The following is a 27,094-nucleotide window of genomic DNA, read 5'->3' as shown; positions in this document are numbered from 1 at the left end:
TCCAGCTTTCTCATTATCTTGGAAGCTGTCCTCGATGTCCTGGGTGAGTGGCGTTACCTGGTCCACCGTTGACCTGCCTCTGCGGAAGCCGCCTTGTTCCGGTGGGAGTTGAGGGTCCACCACTGGCTCAATGCGGCTGTGGATCACCCTCTCCAGAATCTTGTACGGGACACAGAGCAGGGATATGGGCCTGTAGGACTTCGGGTCTTCGGCAGGTTTGTTCGACTTTGGCAAGGCTATGATGGAAGCACGGCGCCAGGTCTTCGGGAGCTTGGACCTCCGGAAGCATGATGAGAAGAATGTGCGTAGCCATTGAGATGTTCTTTCACTTTGGTGCATGACAAACTCTGGGTGGATATTGTCTCGACCTGGTGATTTGCCCAGCTTCAGTTTTTTAATTGCGGCCTTTAGCTCGGCTGCTGTGAAGTCTCCTGAGAGATTAGCATCAGCGCTGGCTGCTCTGGAGAGGGATGATACCTCACACGATGTCAGTCGTGCGAAGTATTTGTCCGCATCAGGGAAGTGACCATTTTTCAGGAGCTGGGAAGCAATAGCATCTGCAGTCACTGGACACCTGCGAGGTGTTGTTTTTCTCCCTGAGAGCAAGTTGATGGTCTGCCACGCCTTCCGGCTGGAGTGGGTGAAGTCGATGGATTCCGCTACTTCCGTCCACCTAGCCCTTCGGGTGTCATCCAGCTTCTGCAGTAGGGTTGTTGCTGTTGCGTCCATTTCTTCCCTGGTGATCGCCTGCTGGTGTTGGCGCAACAGGCAGCTGCACTCCTCATCCCAGCCCGGGATATAGTTTTTATTGTAGCCACGTGGGATGTTGTGCTTTGCTGCCCTTAGGAGGACTTCACAGTAGGCACTGTATGCAGCATCCACGTCTTCTGCTTCTGGGTCCATGAGACCAGCAGTTCTTCTTTCTGTTTCCACCGTAAACGACTGCCAGTTCGCCTTCCTGAAGTTCCATCTCCTGACCGGTTTGCCAGCTACCGGCTGTACTAGGGATGCTACTTTGATGATGGATGGCCGGTGGTGTGAGCGAGGGAACCTGTCCAAGACACGTCTCTCCGGTTTCAGGTCGTTACTGCGGCATATGACGAAGGCCAGATCTGGGTTGGTATAAGAGTTCCAACGTGCAGAGCAGAAGCTTGGGGGCTCCTTTGGGTCGTACAGCAGTAGTGCCTCAACGTTAGAGGCCCACTCACTCAGTGCTTCTCCATCCTGTGATGTGTGTTGGTAACCCCAATCCGTATGTTGGCAGTTGAAGTCACCTGCATAGATGGCAGGAGCAGTCACGGATGGAAGTGATGATGCAGTCAGCGCTGTTGGTGGGGGCTTATATACGTTCACGACAGATGTTTCTTGGATTTTAGTGGCCAGCCACTCGATGTTGCAGCCAGGTGGAGATTGGCTGGTGGCTGCCCAGCTCAAACCATCTCGGACGAAGGTTGCCATTCCATGCTTCTTGCTGTGGATGGATCCAGCGAGGGAGAACCCAGGAAGCTTGAGGTTTTCATCTGACACCCAGTGTGTCTCTTGCAGGAGGACCGCTGCCACTTTGTTTGAATCGGCGAGATGCCTGATGACTTTGAGTTTGGCGATGCCTTCCTGAGGCACCGATAAATGTTATTCCAACAACAGTTCTTTATTTTAAGGGACAGATGCAAAATTATTTAGGTAGTTTTTTCATGAGGTAATTTATTTTGCTAAGTAAACAACTCCACCACCTTTAAATTTTTAAAAAGTAGACACAGCCCCATCTATAAATATTATTTATATTAAATATGGAAAAGGATAGAGGTTTGAAATGTTTAGCACAGCCGGTTGATTTTGAGCCAGGTGCCCCGTGCACTGATCAAACTTGGTCAGTGTCCACACATAAACATTGAATAAAGGTTAAATAGAATCAGGTGTCTAAGAGTGGAGTTGAAACATGCTCTATTTTGAAAATAATAAATAAATAATTGTTCAAGTTATTAATCTTTAATTGATCCCTGCCCCCCACCCGCCCTCCGCCTCCCAGCCTGTGCCCCCCAGCACTGCCCTCCCTCTCGCGGGCCTACGAGCTGTTCGTCCCAGCTCTCTCCGTCGCTCTGGTGGGGTTCAGCTTCCTCTCCACCATGGGGTCCGTGTTCGCCCACAAGCACGGCTACCAGGTCGACTCCGGTCAGGTGGGTCGATTCAGTTCAACCCTATCTAAACTACAAAAACACTACGTCTCTCTCCTTCTCCACACCCCTATTTACCCCCTTGGACGGTCTCTCCTCGCTCCAGGAGCTGCTGGCGCTGGGCCTGTGTAACTCCATCGGAGGGGTGTTCCAGTGCTTCGCCGTCAGCTGCTCCTTCTCACGCAGTATGGTGCAGGACAGCATCGGGGTCAAGACCCAGGTATTTTAAATGCCCTGGAATTCTCTTATTCATCCCATTATTTCGATATGAAGCATAATTGTTGATTACTATCTGTATATAATGTCTTTTTTCCTTTTGAAATTGTCTTGCTATTCAGATTTTATTCCCTTCCCTTTCCTTTCATAGATGGCGGGTTTGGTTTCAGCTCTCATGATCCTGACCATCCTGCTGAAGATCGGACATCTCTTTGAGCAGCTTCCAAAGGTAAATGACTCATTATGTCAACCAACTGGTGATCAAGTGTTTGAATGGAGGTTAAAGACTTCTATTTCTCTTTTTTGATTTTTTTTTCTATATGTGTATGGTGCCGCCGTTAGCAGCCGCCTGCAGAGGCGCTCCCCGTTGATTATGCACATTTTAGTATTTTTATCTGTTTTATATCACTATGTCTGCCCAAAATGTATCGGCATTGATCTTCTATGACTGTGATGCACTCTTATATATAAAAAAATTTCCCTGGAAGATCAACTTTGGGACTTTTTATCTGCGGATCCAGAGTGGCCCCCTGAGATTTTACGCACCAACACTCTCAACAACATCATCAATTACAGCAACAACAATAATGGAGCCGCTGTTCCATGGCACCGCGGTAAACGTGACGGCATTCGGGTCAGAATGAGGACGTAACCTTACCGTCCAGCAGGGTGATAGGGTGATCATTTCCTGTTCGTGTACGATTTTGTGGGTTTACCGGTCAAACACGGACTTGTCCATCTCCTGAATATACTGTTACCCAGCGTTCAGTAGTGTCTTGTTGGTGTTGGTTGTTGGTGTGTTCCAGGCGGTGTTGGCTGTTATTATCGTGGTCAACCTGCAGGGGATGCTGTCTCAGTTTAAAGATGTTCCTCAGCTCTGGAAGTCTGATAGACTGGACCTGGTAGGAACACACGCACACACACACACATGCGCAGATATACTTAACTCCTACTGTAGCACTCTGCTAGTGATCAGCTCTACCCAGGGTTTGTCCTCTGATCCAGAGTTTGTCCTCTGATCTAGGGTTTGTCCTCTAATTCAGGGTTTGTCCTCTGGTCTAGGGTTTGTACTCTGGTCCAGGGTTTGTCCTCTTGTCTAAGGTTTGTCCTCTGGTCCAGGATTTGTCCTCTGATCAAGGGTTTGTCCTGTCTTTCCCTCTCCAGCTGGTGTGGGTGATGGCGCTGGTGTCCACACTGCTCTTCAACCTGGACTTGGGTCTAGCTGTGGCAACCACCTTTTCTCTGCTGATCCTCATCTATAGGACGCAACGGTCCGCATCAAATCCACAGTTATTTTGTTGTACTTAGCGGGGCATAGAAACGAGTACACACATTGGCTGTGGATCAATATCTGTCCTTACTTCTCCATGCATTCTTGCTTTGTGTCATTTTCGCTCTCTCCCTCTCTCTAGTTCCCCCAATGTTGTTCTTCTGGCTCGTATTCCCGGTACAGACTGTTACAGGGATCCAAATCTCTACACTGAGGTAAACCCAACTCAAAGCTCTTTTAATAAGACACGATCACATCCTGTGGGCCCACAAACTGCAGGGATAGGCGTTGGGGTCGGGTGCAATGCCAGCCGGGCGGCGGGCAAAGGCGGGGGACTGGGCCTGCTGATCCTCGGCATCACAGACTAGTTCTAGGGACGTGGAATGTCACCTCTCTGGCGGGGAAGGAGCCGGAGCTGGTACGGGAGGTGGAGCGGTACCAACTAGATATAGTTGGGCTCACCTCTACACACAGCACTGGCTCTGGAACCAAACTCCTGGAGAGGGGCTGGACTCTCTCCTTTTCCAGAGTTGCCCAGGGTGAGAGGCGCCGGGCGGGTGTGGGGATACTCACAAGCCCCCAGCTGAGTGCCGCTGTGTTGGAGTTCTCCCCAGTGAACGAGAGGGTCGCCTCTATGTGACTACAAGTTTCTAAGGGGAAAGCTCTGACTGTTGTGTGTGCTTATGCACTGAACACCAGTTGAGAGTATTCAGCCTTCTTGGAGTCTCTGGGTGGCGTTCTGGAAGCGGCTCCGCCTAGGGACTCTATAGTTCTACTGGGAGACTTCAACACTCACGTGGGCAATGATGGAGAAACCTGGAAGGGGGTGATTGGGAGGAACGGCCTGCCTGATCTGAATCAGAGTAGTGCTTTGTTATTGGACTTCTGTGCTAGTCATGGATTGGCCGTAATGAACACCATGTTCGAGCTTAGGCTGGCTCATAAGTGTAAGTGGTACCAGACCACCTAAGGTCAAAGATCGATGATCAAGCCCATCCAGTCTACATGTGTTTTGTGGACCTGGAGAAGGCTTTCTGCCGTGTCCCTTGGGGGATCCTGTGGATGTTACTGAGGGAGTATGGGCCTCCGGGCGAACCAAGGTGAGAGCTGTATTTGTATTCTCGGCACAAAGTCAAACACGTTCTCAGTGGGTGTTGGACTCCGCCAAGGTTGCCCCTTGTCCGTGATTCTGTATGTGATATTCATGGACAGGATCTCAAGGCGCAGCCGAGGTGAGGAGAGTGTCCGGTTTGGGAACCTCAGAATTGCATCTCTGCTTTTTGCAGATGAGGTGGTTTTGGTGGCTTCATCAGACCATGGCCTCCAGCACGCACTGGGGTGGTTTGCAGCCGAGTGTGAAGCGTTCAGGATGAGATTCTGCACCTCCAAGTCTGAGGCCATGGTTCTCTGCCGGAAAACGGTGGATTGCTCCCTCCTGGTCGGGAGCGAGTTGCTACCTCAATTGAAGGAGTTCAATTATCTCGGATCTTGTTCACAAGTGAGGTGAAAATGGAGCGTGAGATGGACAGGCGGATCAGTGCGGCGTCAGCAGTGATGTGGGCGTTGTACCGGACCGTTGTGGTGAAGAGGGAGCTGAGCCAAAAGGCAAAGCTCTCAATTTACCAGTCAATCTACGTCCCAACCCTCACCTATGGTCATGAGCTTTGGGTAGTGACCGAAAGAACGAGATCGTGAATACAAGCGGCCGAAATGAGTTTCCTCCCTAGGGTGGCTGGGCTTAGCCTTAGAGATAGGGTGAGGAGCTTGGACATCCGAAGGGAGCTCGGAGTAGAGCCGCTGCTCCTTTGCGACGAAAGCAGCCAGTTGAGGTGGTTCGGGCATCTGATCAGGATGCCTCGAGGGGCGCCTTTCTTTAGAGGTTTTCCAGGCACGTCCAACTGGTAGGAGACCACGGGGAAGACCCTGAACCCACTGGAGGGATTACATATCCCAGCTGGCCTGGGAACGCCTCGGGTCCCCCAGGAGGAACTGGAAAACGTTGCCGGGGAGAAGGGGGCCTGGAGCTCCTCGCTCGGAGGAAGCGGAGGAAAATGGATGGATGGATGGACAATCACACTATTGATCATCAAGGATTTTTTATTAAATGAATTATCTTCTTCTTCGAGTCCTTTGCAATTTTAGATGTCATTCTGCCAGTATCTGGCGCAGGACACAGCTGATGGAGTTGGTTTAAATTTACATTTACATTTAGTCATTTAGCAGACGCTTTTATCCAAAGCGACTTACAAGGGAGAATAACATTCAAGCTACATTGCGACAAAGATTAGTGTAACAACAACATTAGTGTAACAATAAATACTGCTAGGTAGTGCTAAGTAATTGTAGGTTAGGGGGGCATCCGGGGGGCAACATGTGCTCTTACAAGAGCATTTAAGTAGGCGGGAGCGTTCCCAGCAATCACTCTGTAGGCCAGCATGAGAGACTTGAACTTGATGCGGGCGGCTACAGGTAACCAGTGGAGCTCGATGAGCAGCGGAGTGACATGTGCCCTCTTTGGCTGGTTGAACACCAGTCGCGCCGCCGCATTCTTTATCATCTGTAGTGGCTTCACCGCACAGGCCGGCAAGCCTGTTAAGAGGGCGTTGCAGTAGTCGAGACGGGACATCACCAAGGTTTGTACCAGCAGTTGAGTGGCATATTGGGTCAGGTACGGCCTGACTTTTCGGATGTTGAGTAGTGCGAAGCGGCAGGACCGGGAGACGGCGGCAACATGGTCCGAGAATGTCAGTTGGTCATCAATAATGACACCAAGATTCCTTGCAGCCTTGGTAGGAACAAGAGATAGAGAGTCGATTTTAATATCAATGTTGTGATAAATACCTTGTTTGGCCTGGAAGACCAGCAGTTCCGTTTTAGCCAGATTTAGTTGAAGACGATAATCCTTCATCCATGTGGATATGTCAGCGAGACAATCCGAGATCCGTGTCGAGACAGTAGGGTCGTCGGGCGGGAAGGACAGATAGAGTTGAGTATCATCCGCATAGCAGTGATATGAAAAGCCATGTGAGCGGATGATCGGGCCCAGTGAGGTGGTGTATATGGCAAAGAGGAGGGGTCCTAGCACCGAGCCTTGGTGCGACCCGAGCCGCTTTGAAAGCGGAAGGTAAAGTGCCGGAAGTTAGGGAAGAATTAATCATATGTGTGATTGCCGGGGTGATAGTCGGTGATATGGCTTGAAGGAGGTTAGATGGGATCGGATCTAGCGGACAGGTAGTAGGACGGCTACATGTTAGTAGTTTAGATACCTCACTTTCAGCGAGGTGGGTGAAACCAGGGAACGATGAGCCTAGGGCTGGAGAAGACAGGTTGTGAGTAAGTTGTTTAGTGAATTGGCTGCTGATGGCTGCCACTTTGTTAGTAAAAAAGGAGGCAAGGCAGTCAGCAGTGAGGTTAGTAGCTGGGGGAGGTGGTGGAGGGTAAAGCAGAGACTTGAAGGTGGAGAATAACTTACGTGTGTCTGTGGCACCGTTGATCCTATCGTTGAAGAAGGCCTTCTTGGCAGCAGTGATGCTGGAAGAGAAGGAGGACAGCAGTGTCTGGTAGCTTGCAAGATCCTCAATTGTTTTGGATTTGTGCCATTTCCTCTCGGCTGCTCTGAGGTCAGTGCGCGTTGTCCGGAGGGTGTCAGTCAGCCAAGGGTGCGACTGGGTTGATCGAGCAGGTCTGGTGGATAGTGGACACAGGCTATCCAGACATGAGCTCAAGGTGGAGCAGAGAGAGTCAGTGGCATCATTTACCTGCAGAGAGGAGAAAGTGCCGTGGGGTGGAAGAGAAGAGGAGAGCACAGAGGAGAAGTGGGTGGGAGACAGGTTGCGGAGATTGTGGCGGATAGTAACCATGGGTGGGGAGGTGGGGGGTTGTTTTGGTAGCTGGACATTGAAGTGGATGAAGAAGTGGTCAGAGAGATGAAGAGGAGTGACCCTTAGGTTGTCCGTGGTGCAGCTCCGAGAAAAAATGAGATCAAGCTCTTTGCCAGCCTTGTGAGTCGGTGGAGTCGGGACCTGTCTTAGGTCGAATGAGCGAACCAAAGACAGGAAGTCAGCCGAGCTCGCACTGTCCAAGTGGATGTTCATGTCTCCGAGGACGAGCATGGGACACTCATGCTCAGGAATTGATGACAGCAGGGTGTCAAGCTCATGTAGGAAGTCACCTAGTTGTCCTGGTGGACGGTAGATGACGACCACATAGGCTTTCACCGGAGCAGTCACCAAGACAGCGTGATATTCAAAGGAGGCAAAGTTGTTTAAAGGCAACAGTGGATTAAATTTCCATGTGTTGGAAATTAGCAGGCCAGTCCCGCCACCCCGGCCAGATGGTCTGGATGTGTGGGAGAATGAGTAGTTAGTGGAGAGTGCAGCCGGGGTTGCGCTATCTTCTGGTTTAATCCATGTCTCAGTGAGAGCAAGGAGCTCCAAGGAGAGTTGGTTGGCATGACCAGAAATGAAGTCTGCCTTGTTAACTGCAGATCGACAATTCCACAAGCCAACAGAGAAGGAGGTCTTTGCAGAAGATGTTTGCTGCAGAGACCTGAGGTTACCCGGATTGCATCGGCGTATGGTATAATGAGGCTTTCTGGGTGACCTTGAAGTTGTGGGGATGCGGTAGTAGCACATTTTGTATGGAGTGAGAAAAAGAAGGCGGGTTTGCCTTGTTCGGTGTCCTTGCTTCGGTTGACATGCAGAGGTAGACGTGCGTCTTCACACGAGAGCGACTACAAATGGGCCAACGCTTGAAGCTAACGCTTCAAGGGCAGGACCATAAATAGATGATAGAATACAGCTGCTCATGTGATTAGGGTTGCACCTGGCTAAGCGCACGCCCACATAAGAGAGGACTTACCTGAATAGGGGGTGTGTCTGGAACACAAGCTTGTTGGCAGATCAGCAAATAGCAGTGAAATGTGCAGAGTCAAACCAGTAGTCCAAGTTGCAATACTACAATACGAGCAGTGATACACTACACAGCAACCTCAGCACTAGAGCTCGACTCAGAGTTCAGTTTGTAGTGAAGGGTATTTATCCCTGTTCAGCGGAAGGAGGACACGCCCAGAAAGTTAGACAAAGGGTTTACTGATTAGAGGGAGTTGCTTGGCTCACACCCTTGCTGATGGCTGAGCAATTAGCAGCAGATATGACGGTACTACCCTGAACCAGCTAGGACAAAGTAAGTGCCAAATAAGACTGAACCAGCAATAATAACAAGAAAAACAACAGCAAAAGGACAACAACAAACGACAACAATAAAACAGATTTAGTCAGTAATGCACTTCTATTTGACGTGCAGAGGTAGACGTGCGTCTTTACACAGAGCGTCTTCACACAAGAGCGACTACAAATGGGCCAACGCTTGAAGCTAACGCTTCAAGGGCAGGACCATAAATAGATGATAGAATACAGCTGCTCATGTGATTAGGGTTGCACCTGGCTAAGAGCACGCCCACATAAGAGAGGACTTACCTGAATAGGGGGTGTGTCTGGAACACAAGCTTGTTGGCAGATCAGCAAATAGCAGTGAAATGTGCAGAGTAAAACCAGTAGTCCAAGTTGCAATACTACAATACGAGCAGTGATACACTACACAGCAACCTCAGCACTAGAGCTCGGTTTAGCCAGGTCCCGGGGGCTGCACTGGGGGGCATCGTCACATTCCAGCAGGTGGGACATTGTCTGTACTGCTCCACAGCCACACGTGTCATCTGTGTGGTAGTTCCATATTTTCAACAGTGCTTTGCACCTCCCCTGCTCCACCCGTAGTCTGTTGAGGGTCTTCCAGGTCGGCCATGGGAGGTTGTGTCCGCTGGCGAGGCATTCAGTTGGTGTTATTCCTCTCTCCATCCATTCTTGGGCTCAGGTGTGAGTTGGTAACATTCAACACTCCAGATGTTGGTCTGTGCCGTTTCTTTGGTGGGCTGGAGACGGGGGACTGTATGCAGGAAACTGGCTCTGGATTTCAGTCTGGATGGGGGTGCTGTATGTCCGTACAGGGGGTGCCTCATGTCAGACTCCTGTACTCTCCGCTCATCTTGGGTGACGGTGGACCGTCTGATGTGGGGGGGGGGCAATGCCGGCTAGTGCATAGAGGCACGGGACTGGCGTTGTCTTAATGCAGCCCGTGATGATGCGGCAGGTGTCGTTGAGGGCCGTGTCCACCAGTTTGGTGCGGTGGGAGCGGCTCCAGCTTGAACATGCATACTCAGCTGTGGAGAAGCACAGGGCTAGGGCCGTTGCACGGATGGTTGGTGGATCAGTGTTGACCTTGGTTTTGGTGTTCTGAAGGTGGGTTTTGAAATAGAGTGTCCTGTCGAGTGTGACTCCAAGGTACACAGGATGGGGATGGTTCAAGAGTTTGTGGCCATCCCATGAGATGCTCAGTTCTTTTCCTGCGTCTCTGTTTTTCAGATGGAAACTGCATAGCTGGGTTTTTGATGGGTTGGGTTTCAAGTGGTTATTATTGTAATGGTGGACATCTCTTGGAGGGCACTTTCCAGGATGGGTTTGATTTTATGGAAGCTCTGGAGCTATGGAAGAGTTTTTTTATGACTTGGCAGAGGTCGAGGTCGCCAGTCATGTCCAAAAGTTTCCTGCTCATGGCGCGGTGCTGGACAGTGTCATAGGCAACGACGAGGTCTATGAAAGCTGCTCCGGTGATGAGTTTGCACTCAAAACCATCCTCAATGTGTTGGGTGAGGTTCAGTAGCTGCCCAGCACAGGAGCGGCCAGGACGGAAACCGGCTTGATCTTTAGTGAGCTTGGAGTCTATAAGTGGTGTTAGGCGTTGGAGTAAAAGCCTCTCATAGAGCTTGTAGGTTATGCAGAGGAGGGAAATCGGTCTGTAGCTTTTTGCTGATTATGGGTCCTTTCCGGGTTTGGGGATAGCGACAGTCTTGGCTTTTCTCCAAACGAGTGGGATGGTTTTCTTTGCGATGCATGAGTTCAGCATTTCTAGGAGCCAGGTCTTTGCTTTAGGTCCCAGGTGCTGTATCATTTCCGCCAGTACATCATCAATTCCTGCTGCTTTCCCGGGTTTCAGCGAGCACAGTGCTGCTTCAAGTTCTTCTGGATCGAAGGGCTTGGTAAGGGCACTTGCTGGTTGTGGGTGGTCTGGTACCGCTGTCCAGCGGTATAAATTAATTATATATAATTATTATTATTATTTCATACTTTTAATCATTAAATTAAATTATTATTTAAAAAGTTTTTTTTTGTCAATCATAATTTCACTCCCTATTCAATATATATGTTTCCTTGTTTTAGTTAGTTATCAGTAAAGTTCATCTCACTGCCTTTTTTATCCATTCATCCATCCATTTCATCTCGCTATTAGATTAGATTCAACTAACTGTCATTGCACAGAGTACAAGTACAAAGGCAACAAAATGCATTTCACCCACCTAGTAACTGATGTATCTAGGAGCAGTGGGCGCCATGTAGCGGTGCCTGGGCAGCAGTTAGGGGGTTAAGTGTCTTGCTAAAGGACACATCAGCATGCTACCAGGAGGAGCAGGGGATCGAACCAGTAATCTTCCAGTGACTAGATGACCCGCTCTACCTCCTGAGCCACTGCCCCCTTTATACTTCTTATTATATAAAACATACTCGTGACGGCTTTTGTTGCATAAACAAAATAAGTGATTTAACACTACATCTGGGAAGTAATAATTCTCATGAAACGTCAATGAGAGCAGTACTAGCAGTCACCACACTGTCATACTAAAAACCAAAACCAAAATAAATCCTCAACTCAAACAGCTGCTTTGAAATTCCATTCCTGCTTTGAACTGCCCTCTCTCCTTTCCCTCCCCAATATCTGCCAAATGTTCCCATACCAAACGCACCCAACTCTCAGCTGAGTTACACACTTGTTTCACATTCTGATGAAGCAGCTGTCCACCAAAAGCTCCATTCGTCCCTTCAGGAAAGCCATGTGCACTTAGTTGCATCACCTGTTTATAGCATCCTCAACGTTGGGAAGGATGATGCACAGGAACCTGCCTTGACAGCAGTGGCGGATCTGATGCTTTTGGGGCTCGTTTCAAAGTGCTACAACAGGGCCCCCCTCTGAAAAGCAAATCATTGATTTTAGTAACTTCTGACTTACTTTATAGCATGGTTCCCAACCTTTTTATTATGGAGGAGCCGACCAAAGCGCAGGGGGGCGGGGGGCTCTTGTTGTTTCATTCGAAAACGGAGAGTCAAATGCAGCCATGCAGAACTCGTTTGGCTCATAAAAAAAAACATTGTTCGGGGATGTCGCGGTGGTTGGGGGCCTTTTCATTTAAAAGTGGTGAAAAAGTCCGCCCCTGCTTGACACTTAAACAACATTTTTTGTATTTAGCCAGGAATACACAGTCATTTCTATCCAGAAGACTTCATGGTCTCCTAATCTGTGTTCTGTCATCACAAGGTCCTCCACATTCCTGGGGTCACGGTTCTCTCCTGCTCCTCCCCAATTTACTTTGCCAACTCTGATCTGGTTTTCACAGAGATAAGAGAGGTACACACACGTGCACACATGGAAAAACACAAACCACACGAGACATTCCCATACCAACTGAACATAACCACGTCTACAGGTCCACAATACAACTTAACCTACTGGTTCCAAAGTGAAAGTTCAGCGACTTCTCTGCCTGGACCAAATAACAAAATCCTATATTTGTTATGTAGAAATATTTTTGTAGTTTAGGAAGTGATATAAACACTCAACTTGATCTAATTATTTGATCTATAAGTGGTTTACAGTTAGTATAGTTAGTATATAGTTAGTATATTATATTTACAGTATTAAATAATATAATAACATAAGTAGTGCATCATTATCACTTACCTCCAAACCTTGATGGAGTCTGTGTCTAATCAATTATTAAAAGTAATGAAATGTTTTTAATCTCTGATAATACATTTAAAGCCAATTTTGACTTTACTCAACTCGTAGACACACATACAACACACACAGACACACCCACACAGACACACCCACACACCCACACACACACACACACACACCTACACACCCACACACACACACACACACACACACACACACACACACACACACACAGACACACCCACATACAAACACACACACAGACACACCCACATACACACACACACACAGACACACCCACACACACACACACACACACACACACAGACACACCCACATACACACACACACACACAGACACATGCGCGCTCACAACATGCACAATCGTTTTCCGTTCTAAATTCATATTTCACCCTGCATCCAGAAAGTGAGTCGTGGTCTGAAGGAGAACCCAGCCGCCCCATCCACATCCTCCTCGTCCTCCGCCTCCTCTTCCTCACACTGTCTGGTTCTAGAAATGAGCTCCGTCAACTTCCTGGACTCTGAGGCCATGATGGCTCTGTCCCAGGTGGGAGGAGTCCAAAATCCAAATAATTTTATATTACATAATTAAATATAAAATCTAAATGATATTGTCCTTCCCAGCAGGGGTAACAATAATAATCATCATAATGACAATAAAACATAAGGAAAATATTTTATGGCGGGTTATTATGAACTGTGTTGGCGTGGGAGCGTCCATCACACTTCCACTTAGGTCATTCTGACTATGATAGAAAATTATCAATGCCTTGGTTGCCATGGAAATATGAATAGGGGATCACTTAAATTCCATGATGTATGCTTTGATTTGGGTTAGTCATTGTGTGTGTGTGTGTGTGTGTGTGTGTGTGTGTGTGTGTGTGTGTGTGTGTGTGTGTGTGTGTGTCTCTTCCAGTTGATAGATGAGTTGGGGGTCCAGGGTATTGGTGTGTTTCTGTCAGCCTGCTCAGGTATTTATACCAAACCTCCTAAACCCTGTAATCTATCAGTATATCTGCCTGTCTGTCTGTCTGCCTTTATTTGAATAATTGCATTATTGTGTTTCCCTCCAGAGAGGGTCCTGTCTCAGCTCCTCTTCCAGGGCTGCGTTCCAGACTCCCTGCCCAAGAAGAGTGTCTTCCCCTCAGTGCACCATGCCGTCCTGCACGCCCTCGACGCCGCTGCCACGCCCGAGGTGGGAACAGCCAGACGGCTAACGACAACCAACTGCAGCTGAACCACTATCGGTGTTACGACCGGAGCTAGGAGAGACCCAAACGCACGACACAGAGAGATGGGAGGCAGACAAAGGATGTTTATTAGACTACACGGTGGAGATGGCTGGGGGGACCCGCTCAGGTAGGGATGGAGCAGGGCAGGGCAGGGATGATGATGACAGGGAAGGAGGGGTCCAGGATTCGGGTGGAGAGACGGGGAACCCGGGCTGGATGGAGAGGGACGGACAGACTTGGTCGACATGGGGGGCAAGCAGGTTAGGGGAAGACGAAACAAGAAGACATAAACTAGGAACTTGGAACAAGGACTAGGAGCTAGGAACTAGGCCAGTAGCAGTACAACTTGGGTAAGCTAGTTGACGGTCTGGCCATGAGTGACTGGGGAGCTGGAGTTGCTTCCTATTGTTTGGGGTTGGCCACTCCATCACGGTGGCCACCTTTTTGGGGTCCATCCCCAGCCTCCCTCGGCCAATGATGAATCCTAGGAAACGGACAGAACATGAAAGACACACTTCTCGGCCTTGACGAACAGACGGTTCTCCAGGAGCCGCTGCAGCACCAGGCGTACGTGTCTCACGTGGTCGGAGAGGGATTGGGAAAAGATCAGGATGTCATCAAGGTACCCAAAGACAAACAAATTGAGCATGCCCCTCTGTGTCGGCTGGGTCCATGTTTTTTGGCCAGACCCTACTGTTACGACCGTAGCTAGGAGGGACCCAAACACACGATACAGAGAGACGGGAATCAGACGAAGGATGTTTATTAGACCACATGGTGGAGATGGCCGGGGGGACCCGGTCAGGTAGGGATGGAGCAGGGCAGGGCAGGGATAATGACCAGGAAGGAGGGGACCAGCATCCGGGTCAAGAGACGGGGAACCCGGGCTGGATGGAGAGGGACGGACAGACTTGGTCGACAAGAGGAGACAAGCAGGTTAGGGGAAGACGAAACAAGGAGACATAAACTAGGAACTTGGAACAAGGACTAGGAACTCGGAACTCGGAACTAGGCCAGTAGCAGTACAACTTGGGCAAGCTAGTAGACGCTCTGGCCATGAGTGACTGGGGAGCTGGAGAATAAATACTGTGTGGGTGATGAAGGTAATTGATCCCAGTTGTGTGAAAAGGGAGGAGCCGAGGATGGGTCAAGAGCGGCATTTAGTGGTGCTGGGAGGCCGTGGGCCTAACAATCGGGTGTGATAATAGAAAGAGAGAGAATAGAGAATAAAATAAGTGTGGCTCTTTGGAAAAAGCGATGGATTTTGTGAATAAACGTGTTTTGTGATCGTGGGACTGGTTAACTCTGTTTAATTGCCCCCCCCCCCAAAACTCTAGTAGAGAATGGTTCGATCCTCACAACCTCAACCCACAACCACGGTCTTCGGAGGTCAGTGCCTCATCTGTTAGGTCACTGGGGCTGCATTTTTAAATCTGTAAGTGTCGTATCGACTGCTGCAGCATCCACTGGAAATGTTCTTAAAACGTGCACATAAAATTACAAAGAATGACATGAAAGTATGAAAAAACAATAATAATCCTCTTGTTGGTTTCACAGTGTGTGTCTTTGCACCGTTGAAAGGACCAGAATGACTGGTTCTGCAGCGGATAAAGGCACAGTTCCCATGTTGGTTTTGGATGGCGACAGCAGCATGATTGAATCGCCTCAGGCTCATCTCAGCCGAATATGAACTTCAACGGTCACGCCTTTTTTGACAAGTCTGCGTTGGACCTGAGTCACAGCAATATCGGCTGCTCTACATTTTTGATGGCCCCGTTCTCAGAGAAGAGAGAGAAGTTTAGGAGTTGGTTCTATGGGGGGGGGTGTGGTTTCGGTCATGTCAAATTTGCTCAAGGCTGAGAATGGGTGGTATCCTCTTTTAAAAACATATATATGAATTTTATATATATATATATATATATATATATATGTGTGTGTGTGTGTGTGTGTGTGTTTTAGTTTTAATGTGTGTCATAATATTGTCAGTCTTTATATGTTACACGGTGGCGCAGTGCATTGCACTGCTGCCTCACAGCAAGAAGGTCCTGGGTACAATTCCCGCCTGGGGCGCTGTCCCAAATAGGAGCCTTTCTGTGTGGAGTTTGCATGTTCTCCCCGTGCTCACATGGGGTTTCCTACATGTCAGTAAGGACCCCCCTCAAAAACATGCACACGTCATCGTCTGACCAGCGATGGACACTCATCACCTGGTCCTCGGGCGCGTCCACGTACGCTGCCCACTGCTCCTGGCTGTGGCCCCGGAGGAAGGACAAGCCAGGATGGTTTGAATGCAGAGGAACCATTTCACCGGCCACCATCCAAAGCATGTGTTGTAGTGTTGTGTGACAAATAAAGATTGTTTCTTCTTCTTACACACAAAAAATAATTGGTCGCAAACTGCATTTTATCATGTTTTTCAGTTTTATGGACTCTTTTGCACTCGTGCAAATCTGCTCTTTGGGCTCCAGTACGTCCGAGACTAGAAACAGGAAGTTGTGACACTTCCTGCTGACAACCTGCTTACCATGCCATGTCGTAGCCAACCTTGGGAAAGACAAAATAGTGGTGTGGCGGAAATTCACATTTAATACTTTAATAAATGAACCTCCGAACTCAGAAAGAATTCAAGTAATAATAACTTTATTGAGCTGGAAGAGAAGGCGCCAGAGGAAGTGTCCACAGTGCTGTCTTTTAGGGTTCAGCAAGACATTCTACTAATTAGGAATTGACATACGGAGAGAAAAGACATCACACATCAACGACCCTCTGGAGTCAAGCCAAGTTATCTGAGGACAGATAACGGTCAAATGGTTCCTTGGACTGAAAAGACAAGTCCAAGCCTTCTATCTCCTGGAACATCTGGTGCCATAGCAACAACACAATTGTAGTTAAAAGGCCAAAACAGACATCTGCTTTCAAGCTTGATATGATTATACAGTCGTAGTCATTTTTCCTCCACAGTATTCTAGGGTTAGGGTTACCCTTTGTAGATATGTTTCATGTAGTTGCGTGTCCCAAAAGGTGGGAAGAATGGCTTGAGTATAAAATGTAAACTATGAATGCATGGAAAAAGGAGTTTAACCTTTCTATGTTTAATTCTAAAAGGTTATGAGAGACAAATACAGACATGGTAAGTTTTATATAAGTTGTATATAACTTTGTTGTAAATGTTTAATATTTTACCACACTAATTAAAGACATTTTTATCGCCCTAATTGTATGCTGCGCCTTATTGGCCTCATAAATAACAGTCTGTTTGAAAGCAGCCATGTGTGTTGGACATGGTAGAAGTGAACCAGAGGCTAAAGGTCAAAGGTCAAACCCTCCTGACATGGCGTAATAAGCCAGTTGTATGGTTTTGAAAGGCCCGTTGCCACGGACTCCTGTGAACGACGTCACTTATCCATCAGATCATCTACATTGGGCGGGTTGAGAGTGGGTTCCCAGAATTCCATTTGAAACTGCAACATTGTTTTTTCAACATCCGGGTTCACCCCGGGCTCCGCTGGACGACCACGCTCTCTCATCCACTCTCTTTTCCACTTCTGATAAATTGATTTGTTTTTGGTTTTGGTTTGCAAACAACAAAACTAAAACTAACAAAACTAAGACTAGAGGCCTTTATTGCTTTAGCTGGCATTCATAAATTAATGATTCGAATTAATTGATATGAAGAAATAAGCAAACACGCAAAATATGGCCCACCTCTTGAGCAAACATGTCCCACCCACTGATCTGATTGGTTCGGTCAGCAACGGTTCTCGTATCAGTTACAGAGTCTCTGATGAGTACGCAGAATATCAGAGAAATGACCCTGACTGGGTCCAACTGACTCATTCATCTAATCAAATAGAGATAAGGGCAGTTAGGGGCAGTTCCTATTCAAGTCTTTCCGTCTCTTTACTCCATTTGTCTGTAATGTCCCTTTATGTAGCAGACAAGTTCTCCGTCCGTCTGTCTGTCTGTCAGTGCATATCCAGAAGCATCCTTACCTGGCATCCTCTTTGTATTATTGCTAATGCATCCAATTGCCTGCATCTGTTTTTATAAGTCGATCTTTCTGTATTGTTTGACTGTGATTTTTCATGGATATACACTTCAATACAGACATTTGCTTCGTTTGACATTCAAATTCATGTAATACTTTCCTCTCATAAAAGACGTTAAACAACACCTGAACCAAAAAATATTCCTCGACTTCCTCATCACCACTGATCTCTCTCAGCGTGGCTACAGAACCCATCCAATACACCCTGAACTTTGCCCTCTACCCGTCCCGCTACCTGGCCCTCAAGGACTTCCAGAACTCCAGGCAGAGGAGCAAGCAGCGAACACACCGTCCCACAGTCGTTGGCAGGGGACAGTTTGGAGAGAGAAGGGTGACTCGAGGAGGGCCGGAATTATTAAAGGGACGTTTGGTGTCCCTCTGCCGAAAGAGAAGGAATTCCCACCGCGCTCACGTCACCGTTTTGTGCCGAGTCACGGGAGAACTGGTTATCATCTGGCAGGCTGAACAGCCTGGGGTTCGCTGCGTGACGATCAGCAACACTTGGTATTTTGCATTTGACGGCATCGCTGAGAAGAACCTGTATGTAAAGTAAACAAGGGGTTCGAGGTTTGGAAGCCCAAGGATCAGCTCCTCGGATGGTGCGATGTGCAGCAAGTGACCCCCTGACTGGACTGGAGGACGTTCTTTTTGTCCATTAGGGTGGTAAAATTGGAGTTATTGAGGCCCATCTGAGGGGAGGACAGTTTGCGGTGGAAATCCCTTTATCTGCATTGGAGGAGGACGCAAGAACGCCAAGGCATTCCACTGTGTGAAAAACAGAAGCTCGTTATCTGGGTGGATGTTTTGACTGTCCGATTCCCACTCGCGAGCGACAGCCGAGCGGAACGTCAGCGCTTTTCATTTTCCAGCAGCGCCCAGCGTTCAGCGGGTCCAGTTTCGTAAAAGAAGGTAATTGAATTACTGCCTCTACCCCCCTTACCGCTTGCGAAATCAAATGATTTCAAAATGTTGTTCGGAAAGAGTTAAATGTGGATTTGCCCTTGATGAAAACGTTTCGTTCTTTTGGAATTGTGCAAGTGGTATGAACAGAACATTTCCCAACCAGACAGATCAGGTTTTCTTGCAAAAACGAAAAAGTATTGTTTTTACTTTTTGATCATCTGATAAATGAAGCTCTGCAACCCTTAGAAGGCAAATACAGAGAAATCGGAACGAGTGATTTTTCTGTAATTGAGATGATTGTGGGGTTGGTAAAGGTTCAAATCTCCATTTAAACATTGGCTAGGGTTTCAGTTCTCCAAATACACTGATTTTGAAACACGCACTGCCGACATCGTTTACCACTTCCCCCACCCCAGCGCTCTCCAAATCTTCAGCCATGACCGAGAGGTGGAGAGCGGGCTACAACATCCACAGGGACGTCCTGGATGAAGGAGAGGTGGAGGAGATGGCACAAAAGTCAGAGAACAAGACATCTCTGCCTGAGAAAGTCAAGCAGTCATTGAGGTAAGAAAATCTATGGCTGCGGGGACTTTTATTGTAAGATGTTTTAAAAGAGCCAAACAATAGGACAGCGGCTCTAGACATGTGTGATTGTTCCGCAGCCCGAGGAGCAGGGCGGGTAACCCACATTCACCAATCAAAGGACAGGTTCGACCCTTTTCAATTCAGGCCTTGACAAACGTCAGCTCCCATAACTGTTTATTTGCAAAACCTTGCTTTGCGCTTGGGAAACTTCATACCTCGACGCGCAATAAGTTTCTCAGTTTCTCGGTTAAGTGTTCAGAGAGATGGGATCTAACATTCTAACAAGGCCTGGGTTGAAAAACAGCAAACCTATCCTTTAGTATCGGTCTGATCACAGGAATGAAAAGGATTTCAGGGACCTGTTGGATATGATATGCACAAGTTCAATACCTCTGTTTTTTATACATCGGAGAATTCTCAGTGAGGCGCGACAGGGAAAATAATTGAAGTTGCAAAAATTAATTGCTCAACCAACTTAGTCACACAGGCTCCCGGTGCGGGATATAGAGACCAGTTTATTGTAGAGATGAGGCTAGGTGGAACAAGCCAGGAGCAGATAGAACATGTCATGACAGGGCTCCTATCCTGAGTGTATGTGGGGATGGTGGTTTTAACCTGCTGCTCGTTAGACCAATCAACAAGCAACAGGTATGCAGCCACCCTGATCCTCATCACCTAGAGCCAGGTCAGGTGTGGCTGCTCAACCCACACCATCCTCACACCACAAATGTTAAAAGGGCTGCACGGATCAAGACTCTTGAAATTGCAATGCAATCTCTGCAGAAATACTAGCAGCAAAGTCGGCTCGGATAGGAACATCTATCGCAACCAGTTTAACTTGTCGGCTCTCATAGCAGACAATCACTTTATTCTCCTCACTCTCCCCCTCATTTTAAGTCAGTGGTTAAGACCTTATTTAATTTTTATGATAGAGCGAGAATCGAAGCCGAACAATATAACCTTTAAGAGAGGGAGTGACTTGAAGGAAGATCCATATTCCATTCTGTTTTTCTCACTCTCATTAGGGTCCGAGCCCACAGACCCTATCGTTATTGCTCCGTTTATTCTTCTTCTTTAGATTCTTCAGCCTTTATGAATCTGCTTTTTGGGGGTCTTAAGGTACTCGACACCTCACCAAACTTTGCACCCTTGTCAGTCCTGAGGCATCTGATATTCTGTGGGTCCCAAGCATGGGCGTGGCAAAATGGCTCGCTAGCGACCCCCTAGAAATTTAAAAAATTCTAACTTATTCACTTTGTTTTCACGAAAACTCTAAATTCGGTACACATATGTAACATCACTAGACTTAAAAAAAATTATATCGGCGCCATGGCCTAAACACAACAGGAAGTTGGCCATATTTAATTAAAGGTGTCATTTTGGTCACTTTTTGGTCATTCTCATGCTTTGTACTTGCGTAAACTCCTCCTAGACGATTTTTCAGATCGACTTCAAACTTGGCCAGTGTCTACAAGACATCTTCATGAGTGAAAGTTGTTAAAGGATTTTGTTTTCGTCATGTGGTGTGGGCGTGGCAAAGAGTTGAATTTCATGTTCAAAAAAGGTACTGTTTTCGTGACTTTTTGTCACTTTTGGTCATTTTTATGCTTTGTACTTTTGAGAACTCCTCCAAAGCTATTTATCGAATCCACTTCAAACTTGCGTCCCATCGATACTTTCACGTGGAGGACTCGGTCACCGCTGCTTGCAGCTTTAATTTACTCTTATAATTCTATACACATGCACGACCACACTGGCCTACTTTGAGTGTGTGTGTGTGTGTGTGTGTGTGTGTGTGTGTGTGTGTGTGTGCGTGTGTGTGTGTGTGTGTGTGTGTGTGTGTGTGTGTTTGTGTGTGTGTGTGTGTGTGCGCGTGTGTGTGTGTGTGCATGTGTGTGTGTGCGTGTGTGTGTCCCTCAGGTGTTCTGGTACCAGGGCGAAGAGTTGCATGCTGGAATGTCTTCCTGTCCTGTCATGGCTGCCTCGCTACTCGCTCAGAGAGAACGCTGTTGGGGATGTGGTCTCTGGCATCAGCGTGGGGATCATGCAGCTGCCGCAGGGTGAGGAGGGGGGCAGAATCCACTCAGGGTTCATTTCAAATACATAGACAAACTTCACATTAAGGTGGCAATCTCGAAGATTTTTGTTTAGTTGTTTTTGGCGATACCTATGGCGAAAAGCGGTAATTGCAGATGTGTTTTTGGACCTCACTTTCCAGAGATCCAAATTGCGTCATCTGTGTGAGGTCTGTAGGTTTGAATGATGTCTTACCTGGTTTGTAGAGGACAATTGTGTATGTTAGCTATCTTTTGAAACACATTGCCTCTGGGTTTTAATGAGTCTCTCAGAGTTTATATGAAGAGACTGCTCTTTCTTACAGTGTATATTGTAGTGTAAAGACGAGATCACATTTCATCCTCACTCAACCTTGAGTGGAGATAAGGGTAACTTGACAGAGCATTGTGTGTTTGTTTCATGGCATGATGTCAGATTGTATCTGTGACCTGATTCTGACTGTTATACCATTGTATCAGCTCTCATGATTGATTTGATTTGATCAATTGATGATTGAGGGGGCATTGTCTTGTAAATGACACCTGACCAAAGGTACACAACCTCTCATCAGTATAAAGCCTTCCTTGTCAGAAGCAGGACCAGACTGGTCAAAACACTGCTTTGGAGCAGTACTGAATGTTTCTCTTTATTCTGCAGAATAAATATCTTTAATATTCTCAGTTTTGTTTTCTTGTAGCCAGCAGTTAACCTCACCAACCATGCAGGAGAATTTCTCCAACGGTAGATGGAGACCATATAAAAAAAAAGATAAAAAAGGTAGATGGAGACCATATTAAAAAAAAGATAAAAAAAAGGTAGATGGAGACCATATAAAAAAAAAGATAAAAAGGTAGATTGAGACCATATAAAAAAAAAAAAAAATGGTGGATGGAGACCATATAAAAAATAAAATAAAAAGGTAGATGGAGACCATATTAAAAAAAGATAAAAAGGTAGATGGAGAGCATATAAAAAAAAGAAAACGGTAGATGGAGACCGTATTAAAAAAAAAGAAAATGGTAGATGGAGAACATCTTAAAAATGTGAGCCATCGTCAGGACATCAGCAGTAATGAGAACTGTATGACAGTTGTGTGACGTTGCGAGAAATGAATGACCCCACCATGACCTTCCCATGTGTTCTCTAATGGAATGTGCAGGAATGGCCTACGCCCTGCTGGCCGCCGTCCCTCCAGTCTTCGGCCTCTACTCGTCCTTCTATCCCGTTCTGGTCTACTTCATCTTCGGCACCTCCAGACACATCTCAGTGGGTCTGTGTTTCAGCGCTTATCTTAAAACCAATATCCTGATGGAGATGACAAAGATTGTTATCCAGCGTGTCAGGTTTATTACTCTCATATTATGTCATATAACGTGATGGTGCCGTGGAGCTGAATCCTTGAATAAGAAGATGACGTGCCTGGAATGCAATGCAGAAGCCGGGTTTCAGTGCCTTGCTCAAGGGAACTTTGACTGTGATTGGAGGGAGAAACCTCATTCTTTCTCAGGTCACGAATCCGAATCCAGACAGCAAACACTCATCTCAGGTCTGGTAAAATACTATATCTGCTAAAATATTGTACCTGGTAAAATAACTCATGTTACAGGTATGGAAATGAGCGAAACACAAAGGTTGTTTATTCCGTCGCTGTGTCTCTGTGTAGAGCGGTTGAACTTAAAGAACAGTCAGAACAAGGTGTTCTCATCCCTGATTTGGTACAAAAGGAAAATGTCTGAAAGCAGATCCAGCTGCATTCTCTCCTGGAGCAATGAGAATTTGACACCCTGAATACTTGATATGACAGTACTGCATACTATTACAAAGTAGTGGATGGGTGGCATGGAGAGAGAAGTTCTCTCATTTAGAAAGTTGTCGTGGTTCCGACCTTCAGATCTAGTTTGAACCAGACCTGTGGTTTTGGGTGCGGAGCTGATTGCCAAGCAGATAAGGAGTGAAAAAAAATTCAAGGTATGTTGGAGAAATGCCGATGTAAGTCAGAACAGCATGAACTACAGTGAAATCAGGTCCCAAAATATATGATGCAATACAAATATTTATGGCATTATATGTGATAATATGACTTGACATTATATGTGTAGTTGTTTTTGATGATATGAGCACATAATTAGTGTATTTATTTTGGGCAACACAAATTTATACATTTCATACACAGCAGCAGTTCAAAGTGATTTACAATTAAATATAGTGGGATGTAATATTTCATTCTATTTCATTAAACAGATGGATAATAGATAAATATTATGATATTTATCTATTAATAATATAATTACATTTTGAGATCCTTTGAAGAACAAGAAACTTTAATGAAATATCACAGTGGTTCCTCAGTGATTTTTCAATGATTATTTCCCCTTGAACGAGTGATTCCTTAATTATTGATCTTGAGCTGATCCAAGCAACTCTCACATACCACACACCGGGGTGGAGGAACCTGTAGCCGCCCACTCGATACCGTTTTTTAAAAATGGCTTTAAAATGTTGATAACTTGTTCACTCCACGTGAATTCCCTCTTGGTGGTATTTCCCTCTTCCGTATTGACCTCAGGTACGTATGCAGTGATGAGTGTGATGATCGGTGGGGTGACGGAGCGCTTGGCCCCTGACTCCAACTTCATGACGTGGGAGAACGCCACCAATGGCAGCATGATCGTGGATGTGGCAGCGCGGGACGCAGAGAGAGTCCGTGTCGCCACGGCCGTCACCTTCATGTCCGGTTTATTTCAGGTAAAATGGCATCCATTACGGAAATCAGGTGTCGGGATCAAGATTCTTTTGTTTCTTGTTCACTATATGAAGCATGTATGGTCAACTTGAAAGTGATCCGTATTAAATGCATTTCAAAGTAAAAGTGTTTTATTTGTCAAATGCACGGTAGAGCAGGGTCATTCATCATTGCTGCAGTTGCACCTTACTTGTGGTGGTTGGATCACTTGGATCACACGCGTGGATACTTGAAAGCTGTGATGGCTTTGCTCCACAGATCCTGCTGGGTCTGGTCCGCTTCGGCTTCGTGGTCACCTACCTGTCTGACCCGCTGGTCAGAGGCTACACCACCGGAGCCGCAATCCACGTCATCGTATCGCAGCTCAAGTACACCTTCGGCATCAACCCCAAGAGGTTCAGCGGACCCTTCTCTCTCATATACGTAAGAACGGCAGCACACACACACACACACACACACACACACACACACACACAAAGAGATAAACACAAGCACACACATAAGGAGCGCATTGAAACGTGCTTACCTATTCATAAGTGTACATGCTTATGAATGCCAACAAAACACACACATATACATGCACTCAGAAACACGTGTGTACACACACACACACACACACACACATACACACATAAAATACAAACACATGCATGCACACACACACACACCTTACCTATGCATAAGCCCCGACACATACATTAAATGGCATTAAATGGGACCTATTACGGTCCTTTTCAACAAGTTAAAACAGGTCTCTGAGAATTTCTTAGCTGAAAATACCACTGGGATAATGCATTCTAGCCATTCTGACATGCCAACAAAAACTGTCCGTTGGTCCCTCCATCTCTTGATCTCTCTCCCTCCATCCATCCATCCATCCAGACGGTAGTGGAGGTGTGCTACCAGCTTCCACACACTAACATCGGCACCCTGGTGGTCAGCATCGTGGCCATCATCGGTCTCATCCTCGCGAAGGAGTTCAACACGTTCCTGGGAAAAAGACTTCCTGTTCCCATTCCTGTGGAGCTGATCGCTGTGGGTGGATGGGCACACACACACACACACACACACACACACACACAAACACACACACACACACACACACACACACACACACACACACACACAAACACACACACACACACAAACACACACACACGCGCACACGCGCACACGCACACACACACGTGCACACACACACACACACACACACACACACACACACACACACACACACACAACACACGCGCACACGCACACACACACGTGCACACACACACAGACACAGTACACACACAGTACAGACACGCACACACACACACACACACACATACACACATATTGTACACACATATTGTACACAACAGACTCCCACGTCATAAGGATATCTTGAAAACATCCAAACACTCACTCCCAGTCACAAAATCACAAACAAACTTCATTCAAACTGAAATTGGATCTACATGTTTGTTACATGACACATATTTTTCCTCTCTCTCTCTCTCTAGATTATCATAGCTACAGTCATCTCCTGGCAGGTTAATCTCGAAGATAAATATGGAATTGATGTCGTGGGACTCATTCCTTCAGGGTGAGAACACACACACACACACACACACACGCATACACATGCATACACACATGCACACGCATGCACATTAACCCACATACACAAAGACACACATGTCTGCACGTCCACACAACAGTGAGTTATGTGAATAAATGAGGCCTAACGACTTCTGAACAGAATGAGATAAACCTACTTCCAAACCTTAGACTCTCTCCCTCTCGCTTTCTCTATCTCTCTCTCTCTCCCCCTGCTCCCCAGTCTCCAGCCCCCCGCACTCCCAGCAGCCTCGCTGTTCGGCCAGGTGATCGGCGACGCCTTTGCGCTCTCTGTGGTTGGCTACGGCATCGCCATCTCACTGGGACGCATCTTCGCTCTGAAATATGGCTACAAGGTGGACAGTAACCAGGTAGAACAATGGATGGATGAATAAATGATTGAATATAAAGATGGTGCCCTGTTTGGGTTTCGTTGTATTAAGTGGTCTTTCCCTCCACCCTGCCTCAAACGCTTCTCTCTCTCCTGGTTTAGGAGCTGATAGCTCTGGGTCTCAGCAACTCCATCGGGGGGATGTTCCAGTGTTTTGCCATCAGCTGCTCCATGTCGCGCTCCATGGTCCAGGAGAGCACAGGAGGAAAGACTCAGGTGAGAAGGACCCATCGGATTGTTCTCAAACACCAACATCCCTTGGCCGGACTTTTTTACGACACTTTATATCCGCAAAAGATATCCATCAGTATCTACGTTTTTATTGTGTGAAACAGTAATATACATCATCTCTCAAAGAGGCATTTACTCCTGACACCGCACATTTCCTCTGGCTTCCTCCAAAAGGTTAAGGAGATTGAAAAGTCATCATGGTTAATGTTTTTGTGATAAGAGGGAATGGATTTAAAGTCCATTATCAGCACCGCGCCCACACAAACACACATTCAGGGAAAAGGTAAACTGGTTCAGTCTGACATGAACGATCATTCAGAGGATGGAAATGGAGAGGAAAGAGGGAGATAGGGAGAGGAAGGGAGAGAGGAGGAGAGGAGATGAAAATTGATGGGGGGGAGAAGCAGAATTTGGGGGAAATGAGAGAGGAGAAAGAGAGGGGGTGGGAAGAGATTATGGGGGGAGAGGGAGAGAGGAGGATGGGGAAGAGGAGAGGAAGGGAGGCAGGGAGAGAAGGGAAGGGAGAGGAGATTAAAGGAGAAAAGGATACGAATGAAGGGGCGGAGGAGGGGAGGGGTGGGAAGGTAGAGCGGAGGAGAGGAGGGAATATTAACAGGGGTCGGGGGGAGGGGGAGAAGCAGGGGGGAGAGAGAAGGGAGAGGAGGAGAAGGGGAGAGGAGGATGGAGAAGGACAGGCGAGGAGCGGAGGAGAGAAGCGAGGGGAGAGGAGAGGAGATGAAAGGGGATGAGGGGAAGAAGGGTGGGGGGAGGAAAGG

The 27,094-nt window shown here is 47.1% G+C and overlaps 2 protein-coding genes across 7 annotated transcripts in view; both read left to right on the top strand.

Moving 5' to 3' along the window:
* The window catches only part of slc26a6.1 (solute carrier family 26 member 6, tandem duplicate 1), a 30,200-nt gene extending 13,627 nt beyond the window's left edge, over window positions 1–16,573 (top strand). For 2 of the 6 annotated variants that reach the window (XM_080015657.1, XM_080015655.1), the window contains 10 exons: window positions 2,027–2,174; window positions 2,278–2,391; window positions 2,539–2,616; window positions 3,194–3,289; window positions 3,552–3,658; window positions 3,800–3,872; window positions 12,082–12,171; window positions 12,929–13,072; window positions 13,442–13,496; window positions 13,599–16,573. In XM_080015657.1, the coding sequence (XP_079871783.1) occupies window positions 2,027–2,174; window positions 2,278–2,391; window positions 2,539–2,616; window positions 3,194–3,289; window positions 3,552–3,658; window positions 3,800–3,872; window positions 12,082–12,171; window positions 12,929–13,072; window positions 13,442–13,496; window positions 13,599–13,762 (1,069 nt within the window). In that variant the 3' untranslated portion in view covers window positions 13,763–16,573. The remainder of the gene's footprint in view (window positions 1–2,026; window positions 2,175–2,277; window positions 2,392–2,538; window positions 2,617–3,193; window positions 3,290–3,551; window positions 3,659–3,799; window positions 3,873–12,081; window positions 12,172–12,928; window positions 13,073–13,441; window positions 13,497–13,598) is intronic. The other 4 variants (XR_013844555.1, XR_013844556.1, XM_080015656.1 and 1 more) reach the window with 4 other exon arrangements.
* Window positions 16,574–19,176: 2,603 nt separating this feature from the next.
* slc26a6.2 (solute carrier family 26 member 6, tandem duplicate 2) overlaps window positions 19,177–27,094 on the top strand; it is a 17,324-nt gene continuing 9,406 nt past the window's right edge. Inside the window, exons 1-9 of the mRNA XM_080015646.1 lie at window positions 19,177–19,272; window positions 21,214–21,353; window positions 22,508–22,618; window positions 23,915–24,093; window positions 24,350–24,514; window positions 24,974–25,126; window positions 25,600–25,682; window positions 25,920–26,067; window positions 26,190–26,303. Of these exons, the coding sequence (XP_079871772.1) occupies window positions 19,214–19,272; window positions 21,214–21,353; window positions 22,508–22,618; window positions 23,915–24,093; window positions 24,350–24,514; window positions 24,974–25,126; window positions 25,600–25,682; window positions 25,920–26,067; window positions 26,190–26,303 (1,152 nt within the window). The 5' untranslated portion in view covers window positions 19,177–19,213. The remainder of the gene's footprint in view (window positions 19,273–21,213; window positions 21,354–22,507; window positions 22,619–23,914; window positions 24,094–24,349; window positions 24,515–24,973; window positions 25,127–25,599; window positions 25,683–25,919; window positions 26,068–26,189; window positions 26,304–27,094) is intronic.

Source organism: Zeus faber (genome assembly GCF_960531495.2).
Source record: "Zeus faber genome assembly, chromosome: 15".
Lineage (NCBI taxonomy): Eukaryota > Metazoa > Chordata > Actinopteri > Zeiformes > Zeidae > Zeus > Zeus faber.
Note: the sequence above shows the minus strand (reverse complement) of the source record. Positions and strands in the feature narration are given on the sequence as shown.